This window comes from Balaenoptera ricei, chromosome 14 (assembly GCF_028023285.1).
Source record: "Balaenoptera ricei isolate mBalRic1 chromosome 14, mBalRic1.hap2, whole genome shotgun sequence".
Taxonomy (NCBI): domain Eukaryota; kingdom Metazoa; phylum Chordata; class Mammalia; order Artiodactyla; family Balaenopteridae; genus Balaenoptera; species Balaenoptera ricei.
The window spans coordinates 25,474,234-25,496,395 of NC_082652.1; the positions used below are offsets into that span (position 1 = coordinate 25,474,234).

The following is a 22,162-nucleotide window of genomic DNA, read 5'->3' on the forward strand; positions in this document are numbered from 1 at the left end:
GTGGAATCCGAGGACCCTCCCAACTGAGGAGGATGAGAGGGAGTTGGGGGTGGGGGAGGGATGGGTTGGGAGTTTGGGACCAGCAGATACAAACTACTATATATAGGATGGATAGACAACAAGGTCCTACGGTATAGTGCAGGGAACTGTTTTCAATATCCTGTGATAAACCATAATGGAAAAGAATAAGAAACAGAATGTATATATAAGTGAATAAGTGAGTCACTTTGCTATACAACAGAGATTCACACAACATTGTAATTCAACTATACTTCAATAGAATGTGTTTTGTTTCTTTTTTCTCTTTTTTTTAATTTTTAAAAATTCTTTAGTTGCGCCATGTGACGTGCAGCACCTTAGTCCCCCGACCGTTGATCAAACCCACACCGCCTGCAGTGGAAGCGCGGAGCCTTAACCACTGGACCGCCAGGGAATTCCCTTCAATAAATATTTTTAAAACAGAAGTAGTTGAAGGGATACTGGTACCCAGCTTTGCCTTTAACTCTCAGAAAGCGGGGCAGTTGGATCTTCCAGCTGCCTGGGCTCAGGGCCTCTCCTTTGTCCCAAGAGCACAGAGGGGACCTTCTGGGATTCCTCCCCCAGGAAGCACGATGACTCTCACACCAGGAGAGACAGGAAATCCCGGGCTGGATTCCTTTCCCACATCATGTCATGGACTCGGTCTGTCCTCACACACCATGTGAAGGAGTTGATTCTCCAGTAATCTCTGCTGTCCAGGGATGCAGAAGAATCTGGAACAAACTGTGTCAGAGGGGGTGAGCAGAGGGGGGGAGGAGGGGCAGGTGCAGGAAGCAGATTTGCATGGAGGCCCCTCCCTCCTCTGAGGGGTTAGGGGATAAGAGAGGTCTGGGGGAGCAGGCCTAGGGCTGGGGGCTCAGAAGGCAGCGACTGGCGTGTCTCCACCATGGCCTGGGCTCTGCTTCTTGTCACCCTCCTCACTCAGGGCACAGGTGAGGCCTCCAGGGAAGGGACCCCACGGACATCTGGCTGATCCTTTGTGTCTTTGTCCTCAGGGTGACCTGGGCCCCACATGGAACTGACCAGAGTGTGTTTCTCCTCTTTCCAGGGTCCTGGGCCCAGTCTGGCCTGACTCAGCCTCCCTCAGTGTCCGGGAATCCGGGACAGACAGTCACCATCACCTGTGCTGGAACCAGCAGTGACGTCGGGGGTTATAATCAGGTTGGCTGGTACCAACAGCACCCGGGCATGGCCCCCAAAACCTTGATTTATGATGTCAATAAACGACCCTCAGGGATCCCTGATCGCTTCTCTGGGTCCAAGTGTGGGAACACGGCCTCCCTGACCATCTCTGGGCTCCAGGCTGAGGACGAGGCCGATTATTACTGTAGCTCACGTAGAAGTGGTAACACTGTGCACAGTGGTCCAAGTTCATTGGGAAGTGAGACCAAATCCTGCCCTGAGCTCACAGGCTCCCCGTTGCTGTGACTCTGCTGGTTGCTCATCTGCATCTGTGGTAGAAGCATCGGCAGCTGAGAGGAGATCTGAGGACCCTGCAGAGGGATGAGGACAAAGGACACGTGTGATTGTCCTGTTTGTTGTCCCTCCTCTTTGACCTGCATCTGAGTGGGCTGAACCAGGGAGGGTTGGGGACACACTCTGGGTCTCAGAATTGTCCCTGTCCTGGCATCGGTGAACCCTGTCCGTGGACAGCTCTACAGGAAGACAGTCTCCCAATACGATGGGCTCTTTGCAACGTGGCTCCAGTATGGAGGGTGGGTTGGAGGGTATGTCCTCAGTTCCTCAGTGATGTCAAGGTCACATGTTTCCATGAAGAGCCAATGCAGCTTCCAGGTGGAATCCCAGCATATCTAACACCTGTGAGAATTCATTGAAAAACAGGCGTGAGTGTCGTGGCTTCAATATTAAATTTTTCTTGAACCTGAAAGACAGTTTTCAAATGGAAACATTACTAAAATTTTAATTATGTGAATTCAATAGTTAAAAAAAAAATCTTTTTTTATGTTTTGTTTTGGTTTTTGTTGTGTTTTCTGTGGCCATGCCACGCACCTTGTGGGATCTATGTTCCCTGACCAGGGATCGAAACTTCACCCCCTGCAATGTAAGTGCTAAGTCTCAACCCCTGGACCGCCAGGGATATCCCAAATTCAATAGTTTAGATGAAAGAGTACATTGGTTGGATTCCTCAGGACACATCATCCCCACAGTAACAAGTGAAGTGGAACATTTGATAACTGTGTGTTCAGGCATCCAGGACTGGAGAGCAGCTCTTTCTTGTGGTCCTGGCTCCTGGCTCGCATGAAGTTGGAGTCACATGTCAATCGGGCTATTTTCACATGTCAATCGGTCCTCTAACTTTGGAAGACCCGTCGTATATGGCTCACTCTATGCCGGTTCTGGGCACGCTTTTCTTGTCTAATTCATCTTCCTGATAAACCTGATTTTTTTTTAACCCCACCAGTTAGGCCCCTTATTTTCCAAGTCTATGTTAGTCTCAATCTGTGTATTCATTTGTCTTTATCACAGCATTTTACAAATGACCAGAGTCTTTGGTCTTTCTATCTATATCATCAGAGCTCAAGTAGAGTGTAGAAAATATTGACCAACTTTATTTCTAAGTTCTACTTTCATTGGGATTATAGCTGCTAATAAGTGTGCAATGCAGGAATCAGAGTGTTTTCACTCTCCTGAAATAGCCTCGGTTATGATTTCTACCCTCCACCATTATTATGGAAACAGCCGTTGCTCCTTCGCATCTGTCCTGTTATCCTGTTATTTCTTTCTTCTTTTTTTCTATTAAACATATAACTGCATTTATAATCAGTCTTACATTTTTCAAAGTAAGACTTTTTCTTTTAATGAGAATGACCTGAATATGGCTCTCCACATGTTCAGAAGTCACATTCTACAAAGCAGACTGAGCTGTGATATCAAATATTCCCCTGAATATAGTAACCCTGAGCTTGCAGTTTAAACAATCCAGTGTGGGTACTTGTAGGCAGATGTGTGTGTTTGTGCCTGAGAATCGGAGCAAAGGTCACCTTGTGTCCACACACGGACCCCTCCCCTCTCCCGTCCTCACTGCAGGTCCTAACAGCTCCATCACAGAGCAGGATGTGGATGAGTTTTCAAAAGAGCACGATGGGATACACACTGAATCTAGAGGGTCATTGATTCCCTTCTGTTTGATGAGAAAACTTCTGGAGAAGTTTTGACCCAATATTTTAGGTGGATTTGGAAACATATGTTTGACTAAGAAAAAAGGTACTTTCTATCATAGATGATATTTTGATTCTCGGAATCTCAATGAAATGAAAATCTCGGGACACAAAGCAACAGACTCAAGTCAAGAGCATCTCTTGCCATTTTGTGCCCCGTCCAATGTGATGCCCAAACATTATTCCAGACAGCATGTGGGACCCTGCTCTGGACTGAAGGTGTGTCTTGTTTTGTATCCATATCCCGGAAGTGGGAACAGGAGCCCTTGCTCAGGTTTGGGGGCGGGGTGGACAGAGAGGAAATTTCCTAAGGGTTCACAGTGAATGAAGGGTCAAGGCATATCCGATGGGTTACGTTTTCTGGAGCAGAGATGAAGAATCTCTGAAAATTCAATTAAATTTTTAAAAAATCTCCTTACTCTTTGCTGTTGTAATATGTGCAAGGCAGAATACGACTCTTGGGAAATCTACTAAGGATTCACCATCAAATGTGGGTAAACAATAGCTTTCCTGCAGGTGGTTTGCTTTGGTTATTTTCCCACTGCAAACGTATGGCATATTTAAAGGATAAACCGGGCTTCCCTGGTGGCGCAGTGGTTGAGAATCTGCCTGCTAATGCAGGGGACACGGGTTCGAGCCCTGGTCTGGGAAGATCCCACATGCCACGGAGCAGCTGGGCCCGTGAGCCACAACTACTGAGCCTGCGCGTCTGGAGCCTGTGCCCCCCAACGGGAGGGGCCGCGATAGTGAAAGGCCCGCGCACCGCGATGAGGAGCGGTCCCCACACCGCGATGAAGAGTGGCCCCCACTTGCCGTAACTAGAGAAAGCCCTCGCACGAACCGAAGACCCAACACAGCGAAAAATAAATAAATAAATAAATAAAGTAGCTATAAAAAAATAAATTAATTTAAAAAATAAATAAATAAATAAAGGATAAACCAAGAAGGAAGCAGTGGACATTAGCCTGTGTTATAAAGAAAGAAGATCTGGACTATTTGTGCATTTTCTCCTTAATGAGGACAAAACGTGTGCTGACTGGCAGAGGACTCCCTCCTGCTATGTGGGATCCCTCCTCATGGAGGCTGGGTGGCAGCCTGAGGTCTTGTGGGAGCTCTGGCAGCTCTTAAGATCCACGAGGCAGAGGCTCCAGATGAGCTTCTGGGTGGGGGGGAGCGAGTATGGCTGCAACTGGGGTCCCTGCCTTCGGATCAAGGAGCCACAGAGAGAAACCAGCAGGGGTGTAGACAGGAGCTTACACTGAAAGTCTGGAGAGCAGGAGTTCCAAGTGTGGACATGATAATTCTCTCACTGGAGCTTGTTCCAAGGGTGGTGGGGAGGTGTGGGGAGTTTCCAGTGCTCATGACTTACTGCTTCTCTGGGTGGTCCTGGGCTGTCCAGGGAGGGGTGAAGGTTAGTGCAGACCCTGATTCCCATGATGACTTTTACCCCCCGCGTGCAGATGGCAGGAGATGGAGGGAAACCCTAGACCCTGGGTTTGCTGCTTGTTTTCTCAGATCATCCTGTGTCAAGTGTCCCCAAGACCACAGGCAACTACTTTTGTCATTAAGAAGACCCACAAAAAAAAAAAAAAAAAAAAAAGAAGACCCACAAGACTCAGTAGAGAGGTGTCCTGGTGGCTGTGATTTCCTTCAGTGAAGGGAGACCAAGCAAAATCAGCAAAGGGCCATGGTGGATGAGGTGAAATCTGAGGAAACGAGGATAAACTTCCAGGAGACCTTTCCCAGGGTCGGGCTTCATCACCAGAGTTAAATGGTGACAACCTGTGTGAAGAACTGTGCCCCAGGGAGCCTCATCAGACCCACAAGACTCTTACTGGAGGCTGGTCTCCTAGGCATCCTGTGCCTGGCATCTGCCGAAATTCCAGATTCCCGCTGGGGAGCAGGCCAGGGGTTCAGAGTAAACCATAAGGTTGCGGGAAAGTGGAGACTCAGGGGGTCATTCTTCTTGGGGAATAGCCTAAACCTTCCTGAAATCTAATCACAAGACACAAACCAAGGGCGAGTCTTGTGGGCAGGTCTATCTAAGGACATTAGTCTCAGGCTGTGGGCTAACTCTGATGTGCACAAATCCTATGTGTATTCCTGCGCCTGAGTTCAGGCCCTGGATCCAAAGGAAACCCAACATCTCCCATCAGGTCCAGGTTATGTTCTATCGCAGGATGTGCTCTGTCTCTGCGAAGAAACACACACACAGCCCCACGCAAACACAGACAGACAGACAGACACACACACACACACACACCCACACACCCACCCAGCGCCATCACTCCTGGGTCCCCTCCACAGTACCCAGGAAGGAAGCAGGGATCTGCTCTGTGGGGACCGGGAGCTCCTTCTGCATCACCCCCGGGGCCCTGTGCACAGAGGCAGGAGCATAAACCCTGGGACGCAAAGGACAATTACACCAATTGTCAACTTTCCTCGTAATCAGGAACTAGACATTTCAGATACTGAAAGTGACAATCTTGGGAAAGACCAGGCAGCCCTGATCCTCTGTCTAGAAGACACAAGGGGCCTAGCATCTGGACACAGGTGCCTGACCTCAGGGAGGCGCCAGCTCTGGGGTGAGGACCTCCCGCTGAGCACAGGGGACAGAGGAGGATCCTCACTTAGCACCACGTGGCAGACAGACCTGCCTGAGGAGAGGTCCCTGCGGCTGGGCCCTGAGGCCGACTCTGACCCCGTCCCTCCTCCCAGCCCTGCACACCCTGGCATCTTCCTTCATTTTCCATTAGTCTCCCTCCATCCTGACGGAACTAAAATCCTTCTTACATTATTCTTTTTCAAAGCGTTTTGAGAATTCAGATTCATCTCATGGGCCCATATTTCTCATCCGTGTACCTATGGGGGTGGAGTCATTTATCGTGTGAGGTTCCCCTGCCCTGAGCTGAGATCTCCTCAAGGTCACTGTCACTGAGACAAGGTCATGCTGAGACAAGATTAGAGACCCTTCAAGGGCCCTTCTGAGTCACCTGGGGAGGAAGGTGACAATTCTGTCCTGATGGGGCTGCAGGACAAAGGATGAGCCCATGGAGGGGATGAGGAGGGACTGGGTGGCTGGTGCTGAGCTGGGAGGAGGAGGAGGAAGTGGGGGGGTCAGAGCTGGGGGGTCAGCCCCACTCAGCTGCCTCCCTGGGGTTCCGTCGTCACCATCTGAGGCCACCAGGGGGCAGCGAGGGCCTGGGTTTGGGGAGGTTCTGCTGTGGTTTCCTGACCTGTATGAAGCCCCCAGCTGCGGCCTCCTTAACCCCCTAAGGGAGAGTGTGGGGTGCAGTGTCCCCAGTCTGTTCTGCTTCATAAAACCTTTACTAGGAAGGCCAACAAAGGTCCCAGGGCTCCTCCTCAGAGCCCTGCAGAGGCAAGGGACAGGGGAGGCAGGGGGCCCATCCTGCTGGGGGGACAGGTTGGGGAGGGGGATGCACACCCCCAGCTCCCCTGTGGTGTCGGGAGGAGTCGGGGTGGATTCTCTAAGTCACCCCAGCCCCTCGGGCCCCTGTCCTCACCTTCCACCCGCAAAACCCAAAGAGTGATTATCGGGATTATTAGCCAACGACATTTTGACTCAAATAGTGGATGACAGGGACATCCCAGGATGGCCCCATTTCCTGGGCCCTGTAATGGTCAGTGTCCTGACTAAGGACAACGTGTCACAGAGTTTCCATCCTCTCAGATGAGCCCTGCTGTCCATGGACACCTGCAGAGCCAGGTCAGAGGGGTGAGGAGAGAATGAGGAGGGGCAGGTGCAGGAAGCTGATTTGCATGGAGGCCCCTCCCTCTTCTGAGGGGTTAGGGGATAAGAGAGGTCTGGGGGAGCAGGCCGAGGGCTGGGGCTCAGAAGGCAGCGACTGGCGTGTCTCCACCATGGCCTGGGCTCTGCTCCTTGTCACCCTCCTCACTCAGGGCACAGGTGAGGCCTCCAGGGAAGGGACCCCGGGGACATCTGGCTGATCCTTTGTGTCTTTGTCCTCAGGGTGACCTGGGCCCCCACGGAACTGACCAGAGTGTGTTTCTCCTCTTTGCAGGGTCCTGGGCCCAGTCTGGCCTGACTCAGCCTCCCTCAGTGTCCGGGAATCTGGGACAGACGGTCACCATCTCCTGTGCTGGAACCAGCAGTGACATAGGGAAATATAATGCTGTCGGCTGGTACCAACAGCTCCCAGGCATGGCCCCCAAAACCCTGATTTATGATGTCAATAAACGGCCCTCAGGGATCCCTGGTCGCTTCTCTGGGTCCAAGTCTGGGAACACGGCCTCCCTGACCATCTCTGGGCTCCAGGCTGAGGACGAGGCTGATTATTACTGTGGCTCAGCTAGAAGTGGTAGTACTTTGCACAGTGGCCCAAGTTCATGGGGAACTGAGACCAATATCTCCTCTGAGATCACTCAGCCCTTCACTCCTAAACTGAGGCTTTCATTTGCTTTTGTTATTAGTTTATTTACAAGCAATTATGAACTTAAACAAAAATATATAGGTTACATAGAGAACTGCTGCATAACCTTTTTCCAGATTCACGAATTTTAAATACTTTGCCATAATCGCTTTTCTTATATCCCGTTTTCTCTCATTCCCTCTCTGCATTTGTATGTCTATACACACACACATCCATATGCACACACAGCACACACCCAGGCACAATAAACATTTATTTTCTGAATCATTTGAGAGTAATTTGTATCTACCAGCAACCAAGCCTTCGTATTTTTTCTTACATAGGATTCATAATCCATAACATACATCATTTTAAGGTGAATCATCCAGTGGTTTTTAATAGAGTCACAAGTTTGAACATCCACTAACATTCTATCTTCCAGGATATTTTCATCCTCATAAAAGGAACACCTCATCCATCACCAGTCAATCCCCTTTCCCTAGTCCCTCCAGCTCTCAAAACCATTTTTTTATAGATTTATTTATTTTATTTATTTACTTTTGACTGCATTGGGTCTTCATTGCTGTGCACGGGCTTTCTCTAGTTGTGGCGAGCGGGGGCTACTCTTCGTTGCGGTGTGCAGGCTTCTCATTGCAGTGGCTTCTCTTGTTGCAGAGCACGGGCTCTAGGCGTGCGGGCTTTCGTAGTTGTGGCACATGGGCTCAGTAGTTGTGGCTCGCGGGCTCTAGAGTGCAGGCTCAGTAGTTGTGGCACACGGGCTTAGCTGCTCCGCGGCATGTGGGATCTTCCCAGACCAGGGCTAGAGCCCAAGTCTCCTGTATTGGCAGGCGGATTCTTAACCACTGTGCCACCAGGGAAGCCCCTCAAACCATTAATATACTTCCTGCCTGTTCTAGACTTTTCACATGAATGCAACAATACCTTATGTGGCCCTTTTTGCCTGGCTCCTCTCACTCTATAATATTTTCAAGGTTCTTTCCTGTTGCAGCACATATGAGTACTTCATTCATTCTTATTGCCAAATAATGCCACATTGTCAGCATCGACCTACTTGCTTGAACATCTGGGTGGACCCAGGCATAAGCACCAGATGGCTTTCCCATCTTGCGAGAACTTTCCCAGTTTTAGCTCTGAAAGTGCCCTGTCCTGTCTGGGACTTCAATCTGGGGCAAATCACGGTGGATCGTCGCTGAGAGGGTTAATTTTATGTGTCAGCTTGACTGGTCACAGGGGACCCAGAAGAAGCATCATTTCTGGATGGGTCTGGGCAGGTGTTCCTGGATGAGATGAGCATTTGAATCTGGGGACTCAGTAAATACATTGCCCTTCGCAGTGTGGGTGGGCATCGCCCAATCTGTTGAGGGTCTGTGTAGAGAAAAAGGAAAAGGCAGGAGGATTTCACGTCTGTTTCTCTTCTCACTGTACGAGCTGGGACATTTCACCTCAACTTCTCCAGCCCTCAGACTGGAATTTACATCACTGGACCCCTGGTTCCCAAATCTTTGGACACAAACTGAATTACATCACCAGCTTTCTCAGCTTTCTAGGTGTAGAGAGTGGCTCCTGGGACTTCCCTGCTCAATAATCAATACTAATCTCTCTCTCGCTCTCTCCCTATATATATATATTCCTTACAAAAAATTCTTCTTTAGTTATATGTATATATTTTTATTTGTTTTGTTTCCCTAGAGAACCCTGACTAATACAGTCCTCTTAACAGGAAGCTCAATCTTCTCATAATGTTCTCATCATCATTATTTTTTCTAAGCTTTTACCTGTTACCTTCTTTCTTTCCCTATAAACACATAGGTCAGTATCATCATGCTTGAATCACCTTGGCTGGAACAAGGTCATGCAGGGACCCCCAGCAGCTGGGTCACAGCACAGGGAGAGGGGTCTCAGCTACTGGACACCAAACAATGTCCTGAGTCACGTCCCCTTGTGCGTAAGGCTGGTGAGAGGCTACACCTGCCCGACAGGTGTGTGTCCTGGTGGAGACGACAGAGGTGGCACAGAGGCCACTGTCCCAGGATCCTCTGTGGCACCTGTGGGGAGACTTGCTCCCTGACTGTAAGGGCATCAGTGGGATCTTTACCAAGAGTCACCTGTGCACAGGCGGCGGGAGCCACCATGGCCTCTACGAGTGTCTCCTGTAAAGGTGGGAGCACAGTCTCCTGCTGAGAAATTGGTCACTGTTTTTACAACATGGAGAATTTCCAACAAAACCACAAGGCAGATGTGGAGAGCAGAGGATGCTCCAAAAGGAGATTTCTGGAGCCACCACCCTCCAGGTGTGCGATGTGTGGAGTCTCAGGCTGTAGTGGCAGCTTCCTGTGAAGCTTCAAATAATTATACTATATTTGAATATATGAATATATTTATACAATGATGAGAGGAATGTCACTTTGGGTGGAGGTAACATGAAATGGTTTAGCGGTCCCTATGGTCAGAGTATCCGCCAGGGTTGTTATTATTCACAGCAACGAGGGATCAGCATCGCTGGCCTGGTACCTTCCTGCGTCCATTGAATTTGGGTCAGGTGTCATTAAACTTTTCTGGCTATTATGACGTTCTTTTCTTAAACTGTTAGTATTTAATGAATCCCATATTTAATTTTTTCCAGAAGTATAAGAATCCAGTAATTGATTTTAGTGATTCTTAATAGGTATATGCTTTTATTTTATTGCTTATTACTCCTATTATGTGTTAGTAGTAATTTTCCTCCTTTTGTGGCAGTCATTCTTATTATATTTCCATCATGTTTTATTGAGTGGGCGCAAACATCTCAGGAATTTTTAATTCAACTGTGACGCCCAAATCATGAGGGGCCCTGAGTTGCTGCTTGCATGAACAAACGTGCAGCAGAGGCAAGGCAGCTCCCGTGACCCCGGGGTTTGCTTCTTGCAGGAAGCACTGGACGCCTGGAGTGATCACAGGAGGCCTGTCCACAGCGACCCCCGCAGACAAAGACCCAAACCGCTGGGTTCTGACCTGGTGTCAGATGCGTGACTGATTGACTTGTGAGAAGTTCCTGAACCAGTCCCCGCTTTATTATAATCTCAAAAAATGTCGTCGTTAAACGAATGTCTACATAGTACAGCACATACCTCTGTGAAACACACACCAACGATTGTCTCAAATCCAGAGCTAACACTTCCCCCCACACTTTTCCTTTCCCGTCCCCAGAGGCCCCCCTTCACCCACCCCAAGCTCGGCCAGGGCCTCACCCCCTTAGCTCCTGGAATGTGGTCGTGTGATACGAACAGTGACACTAAAAACCTTCATCAAAGTATTTGTGTTTCATAAACTCCTAGTCCATTGCCCGAGGGGTCATGTCCATTTCCATCCAGAAAGGACCCGTCATCCTGAGTGTAATATTTACTGCAAACTCATCTGTTTCTGGAAAAACACCCTTGGGGAAGCATGTCTGTGATGAAGAGCTTTTACCTCAGGAAGGTGCCAGGCTCTGAGGTGAGGGCGTCTCAAGGGCACAAAGGGGAAGACAGAGAACATCTGTGTCCCCAAGAACCACCCCCCTCCTGTGGAGAAGACCCAGAGCTGGACCCCCAGGCCCCTCCTGACCCGGTCCCTCCTCCAGAGCCTCAGCCCCAGAATCTCCCCCTTGATTCCCTGGGTCATTCTCCATCTGGACGGAGCTCTCTCTCTGTCTCACGTTATCCTTATTTTGTCTATATTTAAGGATTCTGGCATCTTCTCGGGGGCCTGTTTCTCTCATCTGCATCCCTAACGGGACTGGATTAATTTATGTCTCAGGTTCCCTCATCCCTGAGCCCACGTCCACCTCCCATGACTAACCCTGTGACAAGGCCAACCTGGGACGAGCAAGGTGACCCCGAGGGGGGCATCTTGGCTTCCTGATTTTACAGGTGATGTACCTCATTCTGGAGGAAGTCGAGGGAAGGTGAGGCTTGCCTGCAGGGATGCGGGCCTAGCACTGAGCTGGGGAGGGGGAGGGGAGACCTGGGTGTCCAGCCCCCACTCGGCTGTCTCCCTGGGCTCGGCTCTCGCCACTGAGGCCACCGGGGGGCAGCAGGGCCCGGATTTGGGGGAGGTTGTCTGTGTTGTCATTCCGTCCTGTCCAAAGGCCCAGCAGCTTCTTCCAAGCCAGTCCTAAGCGGGTCATGAGGGAGGGGTGTCCGACATCTCCCGTGTCCCATAATCACTCTACTGGACATGCCAGGGAGCATCTCCAACCTCAACCACCGCAGAGCAGCGGAGAGGGTGATGCCAGAGCACCTTAGCCTAGGGGACTGGGGAGGGCATGAGGGACAAGGAGAGGGTCCCCGGCTCTGCCTGAGTCCCTGGAAGAGGGGTCACGGGATGTCCTCTCCTCCCCAGCATAGATGCCCTGCTCCCCTCCTCCTTGCAAAAGGAGGGGAGTCCTAGGATCCCTCTGCATCCACCATGATCCCCCACAGGAGGAGAGGACACAGCCAGCTGGGCTCCGTGTTCTGGGCTCTGTCACCTTCTCAGTCTGTCCTGAATCAGAAAATACATGACAGCCCATTTTAATCTCTCAGGCAGCTCTGCTGTCCAGGGACTCAGACGTTCCCAGAATCAAGGGCCACAGTAGAGGCGGTGAGGAAGGGCAGGTGCAGGAAGCAGATTTACATGGAGGCCCTTCCCTCCTCTGTGGGGGAGGGGATAAGAGAGGTCTGGGGGAGCAGGCCTAGGGCTGGGGGCTCAGAAGGCAGCGTCTGGAGCGTCTCCACCATAACCTGAGCTCTGCTCCTTGTCACCCTCCTCACTCAGGACACAGGTGAGGCCTCCAGGAAAGGGACCCCCGGGGACATCTGTCTGATCCTTTGTGTCTTTGTCCTCAGGGTGACCTGGTCTAGTACGGAGCTGACCAGAGTGTGTTTGTCCTCTTTCCAGGGTACTGGGCGCATTGCGCCTTGACTCAGCCTTCCTCAGTGTCTGGGAATCCGGGACAGACGGTCACCATCTCTTGTGCTGGAACCAGCAGTGACAGCGGGGGTAGCAGTTATGTTAGCTCTTACCAACAGCGCCCGGGCACGGCCCCCAAAACCCTGATTTATGATGTCAGTAAGTGGTGCTCAGGGATCCCTGATCACTTCTCTGGCTCCAAGTCTGGGAACACGGCCTCCCTGACCATCTCTGGCCTCCAGGCTGAGGACGAGGCTGATTATTACTGTAGCTCATATACAAGTAGTAGCACTTTGCACAGTGGTCCAAGTTCATGGGGAAGTGAGACCAAAACGTCCCTGAGTTCACAGGCTCCCTATTGCTCTGGAAATGCTTCTCCTCCCTGAGCTGCCAGCTCCATGCAGCTCGGCCATGAGAGGTCAGTGGTCTCTGAGCTCCTCTCTTTGCCTACAGTGAAGGTGGTGGGAAATATGCTCTTGGGGTTATTGTCTTGGGATGGTAACCACTTCCTCATCCTGTATGATGTGCCAATCTTTCCAGCTCTTCCACAGCAGTGTGATGGTTAATTTTACGTGTCTATTTGCCTGAGATAAGAGATGCCTAAACTGTGGTTAAAATATTATTTCTTGGTGTCTATGAGGATGTCTCATGAGGAGGACATTGGCATTTGAGTCCACAGACTGAGTAGAGAAGATCACTGATACAGTGCACTGGGCACCATTTTTGAGTTGAGAGCCTGAATAGAACAAAAAGGGAGAGGAAGGGGACGTTGCTCTCTCCTCGTCATCAGAGGCATCACCTTCTCCTGACCCTGGACACTGGCACTGCTTCTTCAGCTTTCAAACTTAGCCCAGGACTTACATCCTAGGCCCCTGAATCACAGGCATCTGACTCAGATTGAATTATATCACTGGCTTTCCTGGTTCTGCAGCTTGCTGATAGATTATGAGACACCTTCAGCCTCCATAATGGTGTGAATCAATTCCTACAATAAATTATATATTTTTTTTTCCTGTTTCTCTGGAACAACTTGACTAATCATGATTTTGGTACCCAGAGTGGTTCACGAGGAATAGAATTTTAAGGATGATTTTTCTTAATTGATTCTAAGGTTTCTGGAATTAGCTGTCTAATCTGATTCATCTGAATGGCACTAATGGCTATTTCCATTAGTACAGAGAGCACAGCTAGTGTATGTCATGAACTGTTCATCAAAATGAGAAAAATGCCTGCCTTGGATTCTTCTAAGCAACCACTTGTAAGAATCGAGGAGCTAAGTGACCCTGTATATGATATTTTGGAACGTTTTGGGAATCCTGCAGAATATCATGACATTGGTATCTGCTCAGAATGCTGCTGGACAGAGTAGGGAGAGAAAAAGATGAGCTTAACGATTCAAGATCCCATCCCAAGGGCCACACAAGCAACCTGCGAGTTTTCCAGAGTGCCCTGGAGGAGAGCCTCATCTCGTGCAGCACTTGGAGTGAAATAGCTGAAAATCCAACCCAGACCCTCCTCCTTCAATTGGCTAAATTCCAGCAAAGTTGAGTCCCAGCCTTGTAGTGAAGAAGGTGGTTGGGAAAGAACCGGATCCTACAGGTTGGGTGGGGATGTGTGGGAGGACCTGAGGGACTCGGGACACTGAGCCCCTCAATTCTCACATGTCTTCTTTGCCTGTGGAAGACGCCTCCCCACTCCCAGCGGTATAGGTCTTTCCACCTCTGTCTGGGGCGATTGACCCTGCATTGCCCAAGGAAAATGTCACGGCCGCCCTGAGGAAGCTGCCACGTGAGGCTGTGCTGATTTTCCTCAGGACCCCCCGCCCCCATTACCCCTCTTTGCTTCTGGACCAACAATTAGACTCGGGTCCCAGCAGTTTCCTAGGATGAGAACAGAGTGTGAGCCTCGAGAGGGGCACTGCACTCCAAGAACTGCTTGTTTCTCCTAATTCACACAGACAGACATCCCCAGAACACGTTGGGAAGGGATTCGAGGGTGGGGGGCAGTGGTGGGAGGAACATCAAGCTGGATCAGCTGGATCTGTGATCTGGGCTCACTCCACAGAGACTCTGCGTTTCATGTTCCCTGCAGCTCGGGGAGGTAGACAGAGCCTCAGCAGTTTGGGGGTTGGTTGGCGGAAGCAAAGTCCAAGATGGTCCCTAGTGAGTGAACTAGAGAAGCCAGACCTGCCTGGAGACAAATGGATTCAAAAGGTAGGGAGGTTGTAATGTTAGAGTGAATTTGTGTTTTAAGACCTGCTACCCACTCCAGGAGGGTCCAGAAGGCACACTTCTCACCAATACTTTAAGAAACAAATCTGTGAGGGGAGCCCCAGAATCCTTGAAGAACTCTGTGCTCACCCTTGTCTAGGCCAGACCTTATAATGGGAACTGCAGCCCCTTAGCTGGAAATCCTAAACACAGTGAGAGAAATTGGATCCTGGGTGGCAGGGGCCAAGGGGCAGCCCTCGCCTGCCAAAGGCAAGGTTACCGTCACAGTGGAGTCACAGCAGCAATCAGAAGAGTCTGACGCTTACAGATCTATGTCATGGCTTGTTAATCGTGGTATTTCGAGAAGTGAAAAAGGTGGGAAGCCTGCTAAATTCCTACTTGGTCAAAAAACCTTCTGGGTCAAGTGAACAAAAGTGTAACCAAAATCATAAAAATAGAGTCACGATCCCTCGGTTAATTCCTAGCCTTGAGCAGTTTACAGATCCAGAACCCCATGAATGAAGCAGAGGCTGAGTCCCCTTGAGGAAGGACCCTAGTACACTACCAAAAATGTACACTGTGATCTTTCTCCCAATCTACCCAAAGGGACCAATAGCCTGTTATCAGGGTAACTGTGTACTGGGAAAAACAAAAGAATCAGACTTTTCAGGGACTGCTGGATGCTGGCTCTGAACTGATATTGATTCTGGGACCCCCAAACACTACTGTGGCTTCCAGAGCAGGGGCTTGTGGAGACGGGGTGATCAATGGAATTTCTTCTCAGGTCTGTCTCACAGTGGCTCCCATGGGTTCCCGAATCCATTCTGTGGTTATTTCTCCAGATCCCGAATATAGTTACCGTGTGGCCTGAACTGCCCACCATGAACTGGGCGCTATCTGACCCACCAAGGCACATACATCAAAGTGCACAGAAGTGGACAGCTGCAGCATGACAGCCCATCTCCAGGACATCCTTGAAGGATATGGTGAAAGGAAACCCTCCCCGCAGGCAGACCCTCCAACAGTGCACCTGGCTGTGCATTCTGGAGGGAGAAATGGCCCGACGTGCAATTATATATCGAGTCATTGGTTTGGCTGGATGGTCATGGACTTGGAAGGAACGTGACAGAAAGTTGGTGAAAAAATAAATTTGCAACATGGTTGGACCTAGAGGTTGTCATACTGAGTGAAGTAAGTCAGACCAAGAAAGACAAATATCATGTGATATCGCATATATGTGGAATCTAGAAAGTATGGTACAAATGAACATATTTACAAAACAGAAATTGAGTCACAGATGTATTAATAGAAAACAAACTTACGGTTACCAAGAAGGAAAGGGGGGGATAAACTGGGAGATTGAGATTGACATATACACACTACTATATATAAAAATAACTAATAAGAACCTACTGTATAACACAGGGAACTCTATTTGGTGCTCTGTAATGACCTATATGCGAAAATAATCTAAAAAGAGTGGATATATGTATATGTATGGCTGATTTACTTTGCTGTACAGCAGAAACTATCAACGCAACGTTGTAAATCAACTATACTCCAATAAAAAATTAATTTAAATAAATAAATTTGGGAAGAGGTATGTGGATAGACCTCTCTGAAAGTGCAAAAATTACGTGAAGATATTTGCGTCCAGTGTGAATGTTCACCGATGCGTTCACCATTGCAGAGGAGAATTTTAATAATCAAGTGGATAGGATGGCCCATTCTGTGGATCCCAGGCAGCATCTTTCCCCAGCCACCTCTGTCTTCATCCAATGGTCTCACGAACCAAGTGGCAATGGTGACAGCGACAGAGATTATGCAAGGACTCAGCAACATGGGCCAGGGCCACCACAAACCAAGGTCGACCCGGCAGTCCAAACAGTTCTGCTAATAGCCCAGAATAGCCTCTGGGAATGAAAGTTTGCTTCACCCCATCAAGTCAAGAACCACGACCAGCTGAGGTGCTTGCTGAGGGCAGAGGAAATACAGAATGGATAGTAGAAGAAGGTAGTTATAAATGCCACCTATGACTATGTGACCAGTCACAGAAATGAGGACTGAATGGTCATGAGTGTTTCCTCTTCATTTTGTTATGAGTACATTTGTGTGTATGTGTGTGTGTGTGTGCGTGCGCACATGCATGTATTAAGCAAACAGCTTTGTTTTCTTTCCTCTCTTGTTCCCTTTCACTGTCACTTCTCTGGGAGTGCTTGGGCTCCATCTAGGGTTCAAATCTCCAGGAGGCAAATAATCTCCAGAGACTTATTGCTGCCTCAGCTTCCCAAATCCCTGCACCATGCTGAGCCGTCTTACAATGTGGGGGCCACAATCTGATAGAATCGACATGCTTAAAATATCCAACCGAGTCCAGAAGAGTAGGGTCACATCCCCCACTCCATCCTCCCTCAGTTGCCCCCATGAGGCTTGGAAAAAGACTTAGTTAATAGACACCCAACCCAGAGCAATGAGTCCCAGGTTCCCTTACTCCTCACGTCCATAAACAAGCAGACTTTGTGGGGAATCGAAAAGGGTGTCAAAAAAAAAAAAAAAAGAAAAAAGAAAAGGGTGTCTCCAAATGTCCACATGCATTCTCTTCATTTCAGAATGTAATAGAGGACAAAGACAATATTTGATACAGAGCTACTGGCTGGATTCTAGGACTTCTAAGCTCAGATAGAGCTTGGATTTGAGACAGAGAAGTTTTATTTAGAGGCTTTCAAGGGAAGACTGAGGTTCATTTTAGAGGGAATCAATCAGAGACCCAAAGTCAAATCTATCAGGCCTGAAGTCTCTTTTGGGAAAGGAGATTTTCAGACATTTGAGAAGCAGGGGACACTGTGAGTCCATCTCTCTGTTTGTGGGGAACTGGCCCAGCTGTGCATCTTTTTAACAGACACCATTTTCATTTCCCATAAGTGGTCCCCAAGCATGCCTCAGCAGCTGTGACAACCCTCACGCCCAGAGAGGGTGGGCGACTGCTGAAGGAAAACAGACACAAAGCCCTCACCACCCCCTCCACCCACTCTTCATCTGCAGGTGTTTACCCAGCTGGGATGCAGCCCTGGTGCAAGCAGGAAGTTGGGTGGGGGATTTGCATGAGGGCTGCCCTTCACTGAAGAGATTGAGAAGAGGAGATTTAAGTTGAAGGAGTCCAGCCGCAGCTGTGAGGTCCTCAAGAAGCAGTGCATGTAGAAGCATCACCAACATGTCCTGGACCACTGTCCCCTTCATGGGCTTTTGCACAGGTCAGGGAAGACTCCCTGGGCTCTGGGAAGGGGGCCTGGGCAAGGGGCCCTGTGGAGGAGTCGCCCTAACGGTGGTGCCCATGGACGTCTCCTTCTGTTCTCGTCAGCTGTCAGCTCCCAGCCTGTGGTGACCCAGGAGCTCTCCCTCACGGTGTTGCCCGGACTGACAGTCACCCTTACCGGCTCTATGAGTACGGGATCCAGCACAACTGGGAATGCTCAAGGATGGTTCCTGAAGAAACCTGGTCAAACTCATCTGCAGCTCATACACCACATGGACAAATGCCCAGCATCCATCCCCAGCTGCTTTTCAGGCTCCATCCTTGGGGGCAGAGCTGTGCTCACCATCGCTGGGGTGCAGCCAAAGGAAGAGACTGAGGACTTCTGTATAGTCTGGTCTGATGCACCTGTTTCATAGTGACAGCTTCTAACAGGGAGCTGAATCAGCCTGGAGTAGCCAGATCCACCTTCCTCCCCGCAGGGTCCTTCCAGGGCACGGAACCTGGATCAGCACCACGGACAGGGCTTCCCTTCCCCATAGGAAGAGCAGCTCCTTTCTCAGTGGACCATGGGCAGAGCAGACAAGCAACAAAGACCAGACTGGAGGCTGAGCTAGTGATGACCATCACAAGTCAAGTCATGTTGATCCAGCATTTTCAAGCAAGATCTCTTTAACCTAAGACTTCAGGAGAATGTTTTTAACGTTCCACCAGGAAAACCATCTTCCCCCCACAAGTGAACTTGGCATTGTTATTGCTTCTCTCAGCCCCTGCCTTTCCCTGTCAAGTGTGTTTCCCCAAATCCTCTGCTCCCAATCACAGCAGCAAATCTACAGACATTTGGGGAAGGCAGTGACTAGTCACCCACACAGAACAGTAGACAGGGCTCAGGACCAGAGGCACATGCAGCAGCTAAAGCCCCAGCACTGCTTCATAGTGAGTACTGGGCAGAGGAGAAGGAGGAGTAACCCCTCCCCTGAAGATCTTCAGACCCCAGGTAAAATAGGGAAGGCCAAGGGGTTTGTCTCAACCTGCCTGTGTCAATCCTGTTCCTGCTCCCAGGGCTCCAGCCTATGCTAAGCAGCTGCAAAGACCCGGATTTATTACGTGCGAATCCCCTTTGCTCCACCTGAACACATGTCACTTCTACCCCTCAAATTCTTAACTCAAGGAAAATATCACTCTGGCCCTGAGCTGGGTTTGAATCCCAGATCCCTCAGGATCTGCCCATGTATAGATGTTGTAAATGATGCGGACCATTTTAAAGTGAAAAGTGAGTAAATGACAAATGCCAGGGGGATTAAATATCTGATTTTATCCCCCAAAATAGATATATAGACAGAAGACTCTCTGACATAAATTGTAGTAATATTTTTCCATCTGTCTCTTCAGGCAAAGAAAACAAAACCAAAAATAAACAAATGGGTCCTAATGAAACTTAAAACTTTTGCACAGGGCTTCCTTGGTGGTGCAGTGGTTAAGAATCCACCTGCCAATGCAGGGGACATGGGTTCGAGCCCTGGTCTGGGAAGATCCCACATGCCACAGAGCAACTAAGCCTGTGTGCCACAACTACTGAGCCTGCGCTCTAGAGCCCGCAAGCCACAACTACTGAGCCTGTGTGCCACAGCTACTGAAGCCCGCATGCCTAGAGTCCATGCTCCACAACAAGAGAAGCCACTGCAAAGGGAAGCCTGTGCACCGCAACGAAGAGTAGCCCCTGCTCACCACCACCAGAGAAAAGCCCACGTGCAGCAACAAAGACCCAACGCAGCCAAAAAAATAAAATAAATAAAATAAAATAAATTAATTTAAAAAGAAAACCTTTGCACAAGAAAGGAAGCCATCAAGAAAATGAAAAAGGGAACCTACTGAATCGGTGAAAATATTCAAATGATGTGAAAGATAAGGGGTTTATAGATCCAAAACATATATAAACAGGTCATACAACTCAATATCAAAAAAACAAACAACCCAAAAACAAATGTGTAGAAGACCTGAATAAACATTTTTCCAAAGAGGACATGCAGATGGCCAACTGGCTCATGAAAAGGTGCTCAACCTGGCCAATCGTAAGAGAAATGCAAACCAAAACCATAATAAGATATCACTTCACACCTGTCAGAATGGCTATCATCAAAAAGAATACAAATAACAAATGTTGCTGAGGATGTGTAGAAAGGGGAACCCGACTACACTGTTGGTGGGAATGCAGCAACTATGGAAAACAGTAGGGAGGTTCCTCAAAAAATGAAAAATAGAATTACCATAAGATGCAGCATTTCCACTCCTGGGTATATATCCAAAGAAAATGAAAACAATAATTCAAAGCAACACATGCACCCCTATGTTCATAGGAGCATTATTTACAAGAGCCAATACATGGAAGCAACCTATGTGTCTATCAACAGATGAATGGATAAACATGTGGTATATGTATACAATGGAATATTAAATGCCAAATGAAATTTTGCCATTTCTAACAACACAGATGGACCTGGAAGGCATTATTCTTAGTAAAATCAGTCAGACAGAGAAAGACAAATACTGTATGTAATCACTTATATATGGAATCTTAAAAAAAAGAAAACAAATGGATGTATGTAACTAAACTGAAACAGACTCATAGATATAGAGAACAAACAAGTGGTTATTATCAGTGGGGAGAAAAAGGGCGGAGGGGCTAGATACGGTAAAGATTTAGAAGTACACACTATTATGTATAAAATAAATAATCTACAAGACATACTTTATAGCACAGAGAATATAGCCAATATTTTATAATAACTTTAAATGAAATATAATTTATATAAATATCAAATCACTGTTGTACACCCAAAACTAATATAGTATTGTAAACCAACTATAATTCAATAGAAAAAATATTTAATTTTATAGAATAATTATGTAATGTTATAGAGGTGTTAATTATGGCTACAGTGGAAATCATATTACAATATACAAATGTAACATATTACCATGTTGTACACTTTAAATTTACACAGTGTTATACGGCGAATATATTTCAATTTTAAAAGTCAGCTAAAAAAAAATGATGGGGACCAGCAAGAACACCTGTCCTGTTTCAAAGTACTACCCCAGCCTTCACAGTGGACACCTCAGTTATACCAAAACCTTTGTCTTCATCTGAAACAGGATCCGGGGAGGAACTGGGCTGGTACCTGGACAGCTATTAACCCACCATTCGTTGGCTGGATATGTTTCTCCTTCATGTAAAAAAACAAAATCCTGACAACCTCACTGGTTTGCTAGCCAAACCACTGTCCAAACTCTTAGAGGTGCAAGAGGAAATTTCTGGGTGACCTACAAAAATAGTGAACTTTTCACACAAAGACCATTTCCCTGGAGAATATTTAAATAACCATATGACAACCTGGACAAGGGGCACATAAATCTCCTTCTTGACACAGAATTCCAGAGGCTGCAGGGGAAATGTCCACATTGGAAATATAAACATGTCACCTATGGATTGTTTTGAAAAGAAAAGCCAGAAATTTCCTCCAGGTACATCCCCGTCTAGCATGAGAGCTGATGTCTAACTTGGAGGATGGAGATCACATGGGGAAAAATCGTGTTCAAAAAGTATTGACATGACTTCCCTGGTGGTGCAGTGGTTAAGAATCCGCCTGCCAATGCAGGGGACACGGGTTTGAGCCCTGGTCCAGGAAGATCCCACATGCCGTGGAGCAACTAAGCCCGTGCGCCACAACTACTGAGCCTGCGCTCTAGAGCCTGCGAGCCACAACTCCTGAGCCCACGAGCCACAACTACTGAAGCCCACGTGCCTAGAGCCTGTGCTCCACAACAAGAGAAGCCACTGCAATGAGAAGCCTGCGCACTGCAATGAAGAGTGGCCCCTGCTCACCACAGCAAGAGAAAGCCCACACGCAGCAACGAAGACCCAACGCAGCCAAAAATAAATAAATAAAATAAATAAATTTATTTTTAAAAATGTATTGACAATTACAGATTATTAAATGTACAATTAACTTGTCACACTCATGGACCATGAACCAGCAACAGATGATATTTTATACACCGGATCCCTAAGACCTAAGCAGTAATTCCAGAGAAAAGATCATGAAAACGCTGCACTAGTTGCTTTGAGTCTGGAGTGTGCTGTCCCTGGGCTTTCTGTTCAGC

At 48.3% G+C, this 22,162-nt stretch overlaps 2 gene segments (V, D, J or C); both read left to right on the forward strand.

Annotated features, from left to right (window-relative positions):
* Positions 1-925: 925 nt before the first annotated feature.
* On the forward strand, positions 926-1,467 carry LOC132348094 (immunoglobulin lambda variable 2-8-like). The segment is given in 2 exon segments: positions 926-971; positions 1,088-1,467. Coding segments are annotated over 2 exon segments (426 nt in total).
* Positions 1,468-7,073: 5,606 nt separating this feature from the next.
* Positions 7,074-21,195, forward strand: LOC132348095 (immunoglobulin lambda variable 2-18-like). The segment is given in 5 exon segments: positions 7,074-7,146; positions 7,262-7,582; positions 12,527-12,697; positions 18,107-18,190; positions 21,155-21,195. Coding segments are annotated over 5 exon segments (663 nt in total).
* The last annotated feature ends 967 nt before the right edge of the window (positions 21,196-22,162 follow it).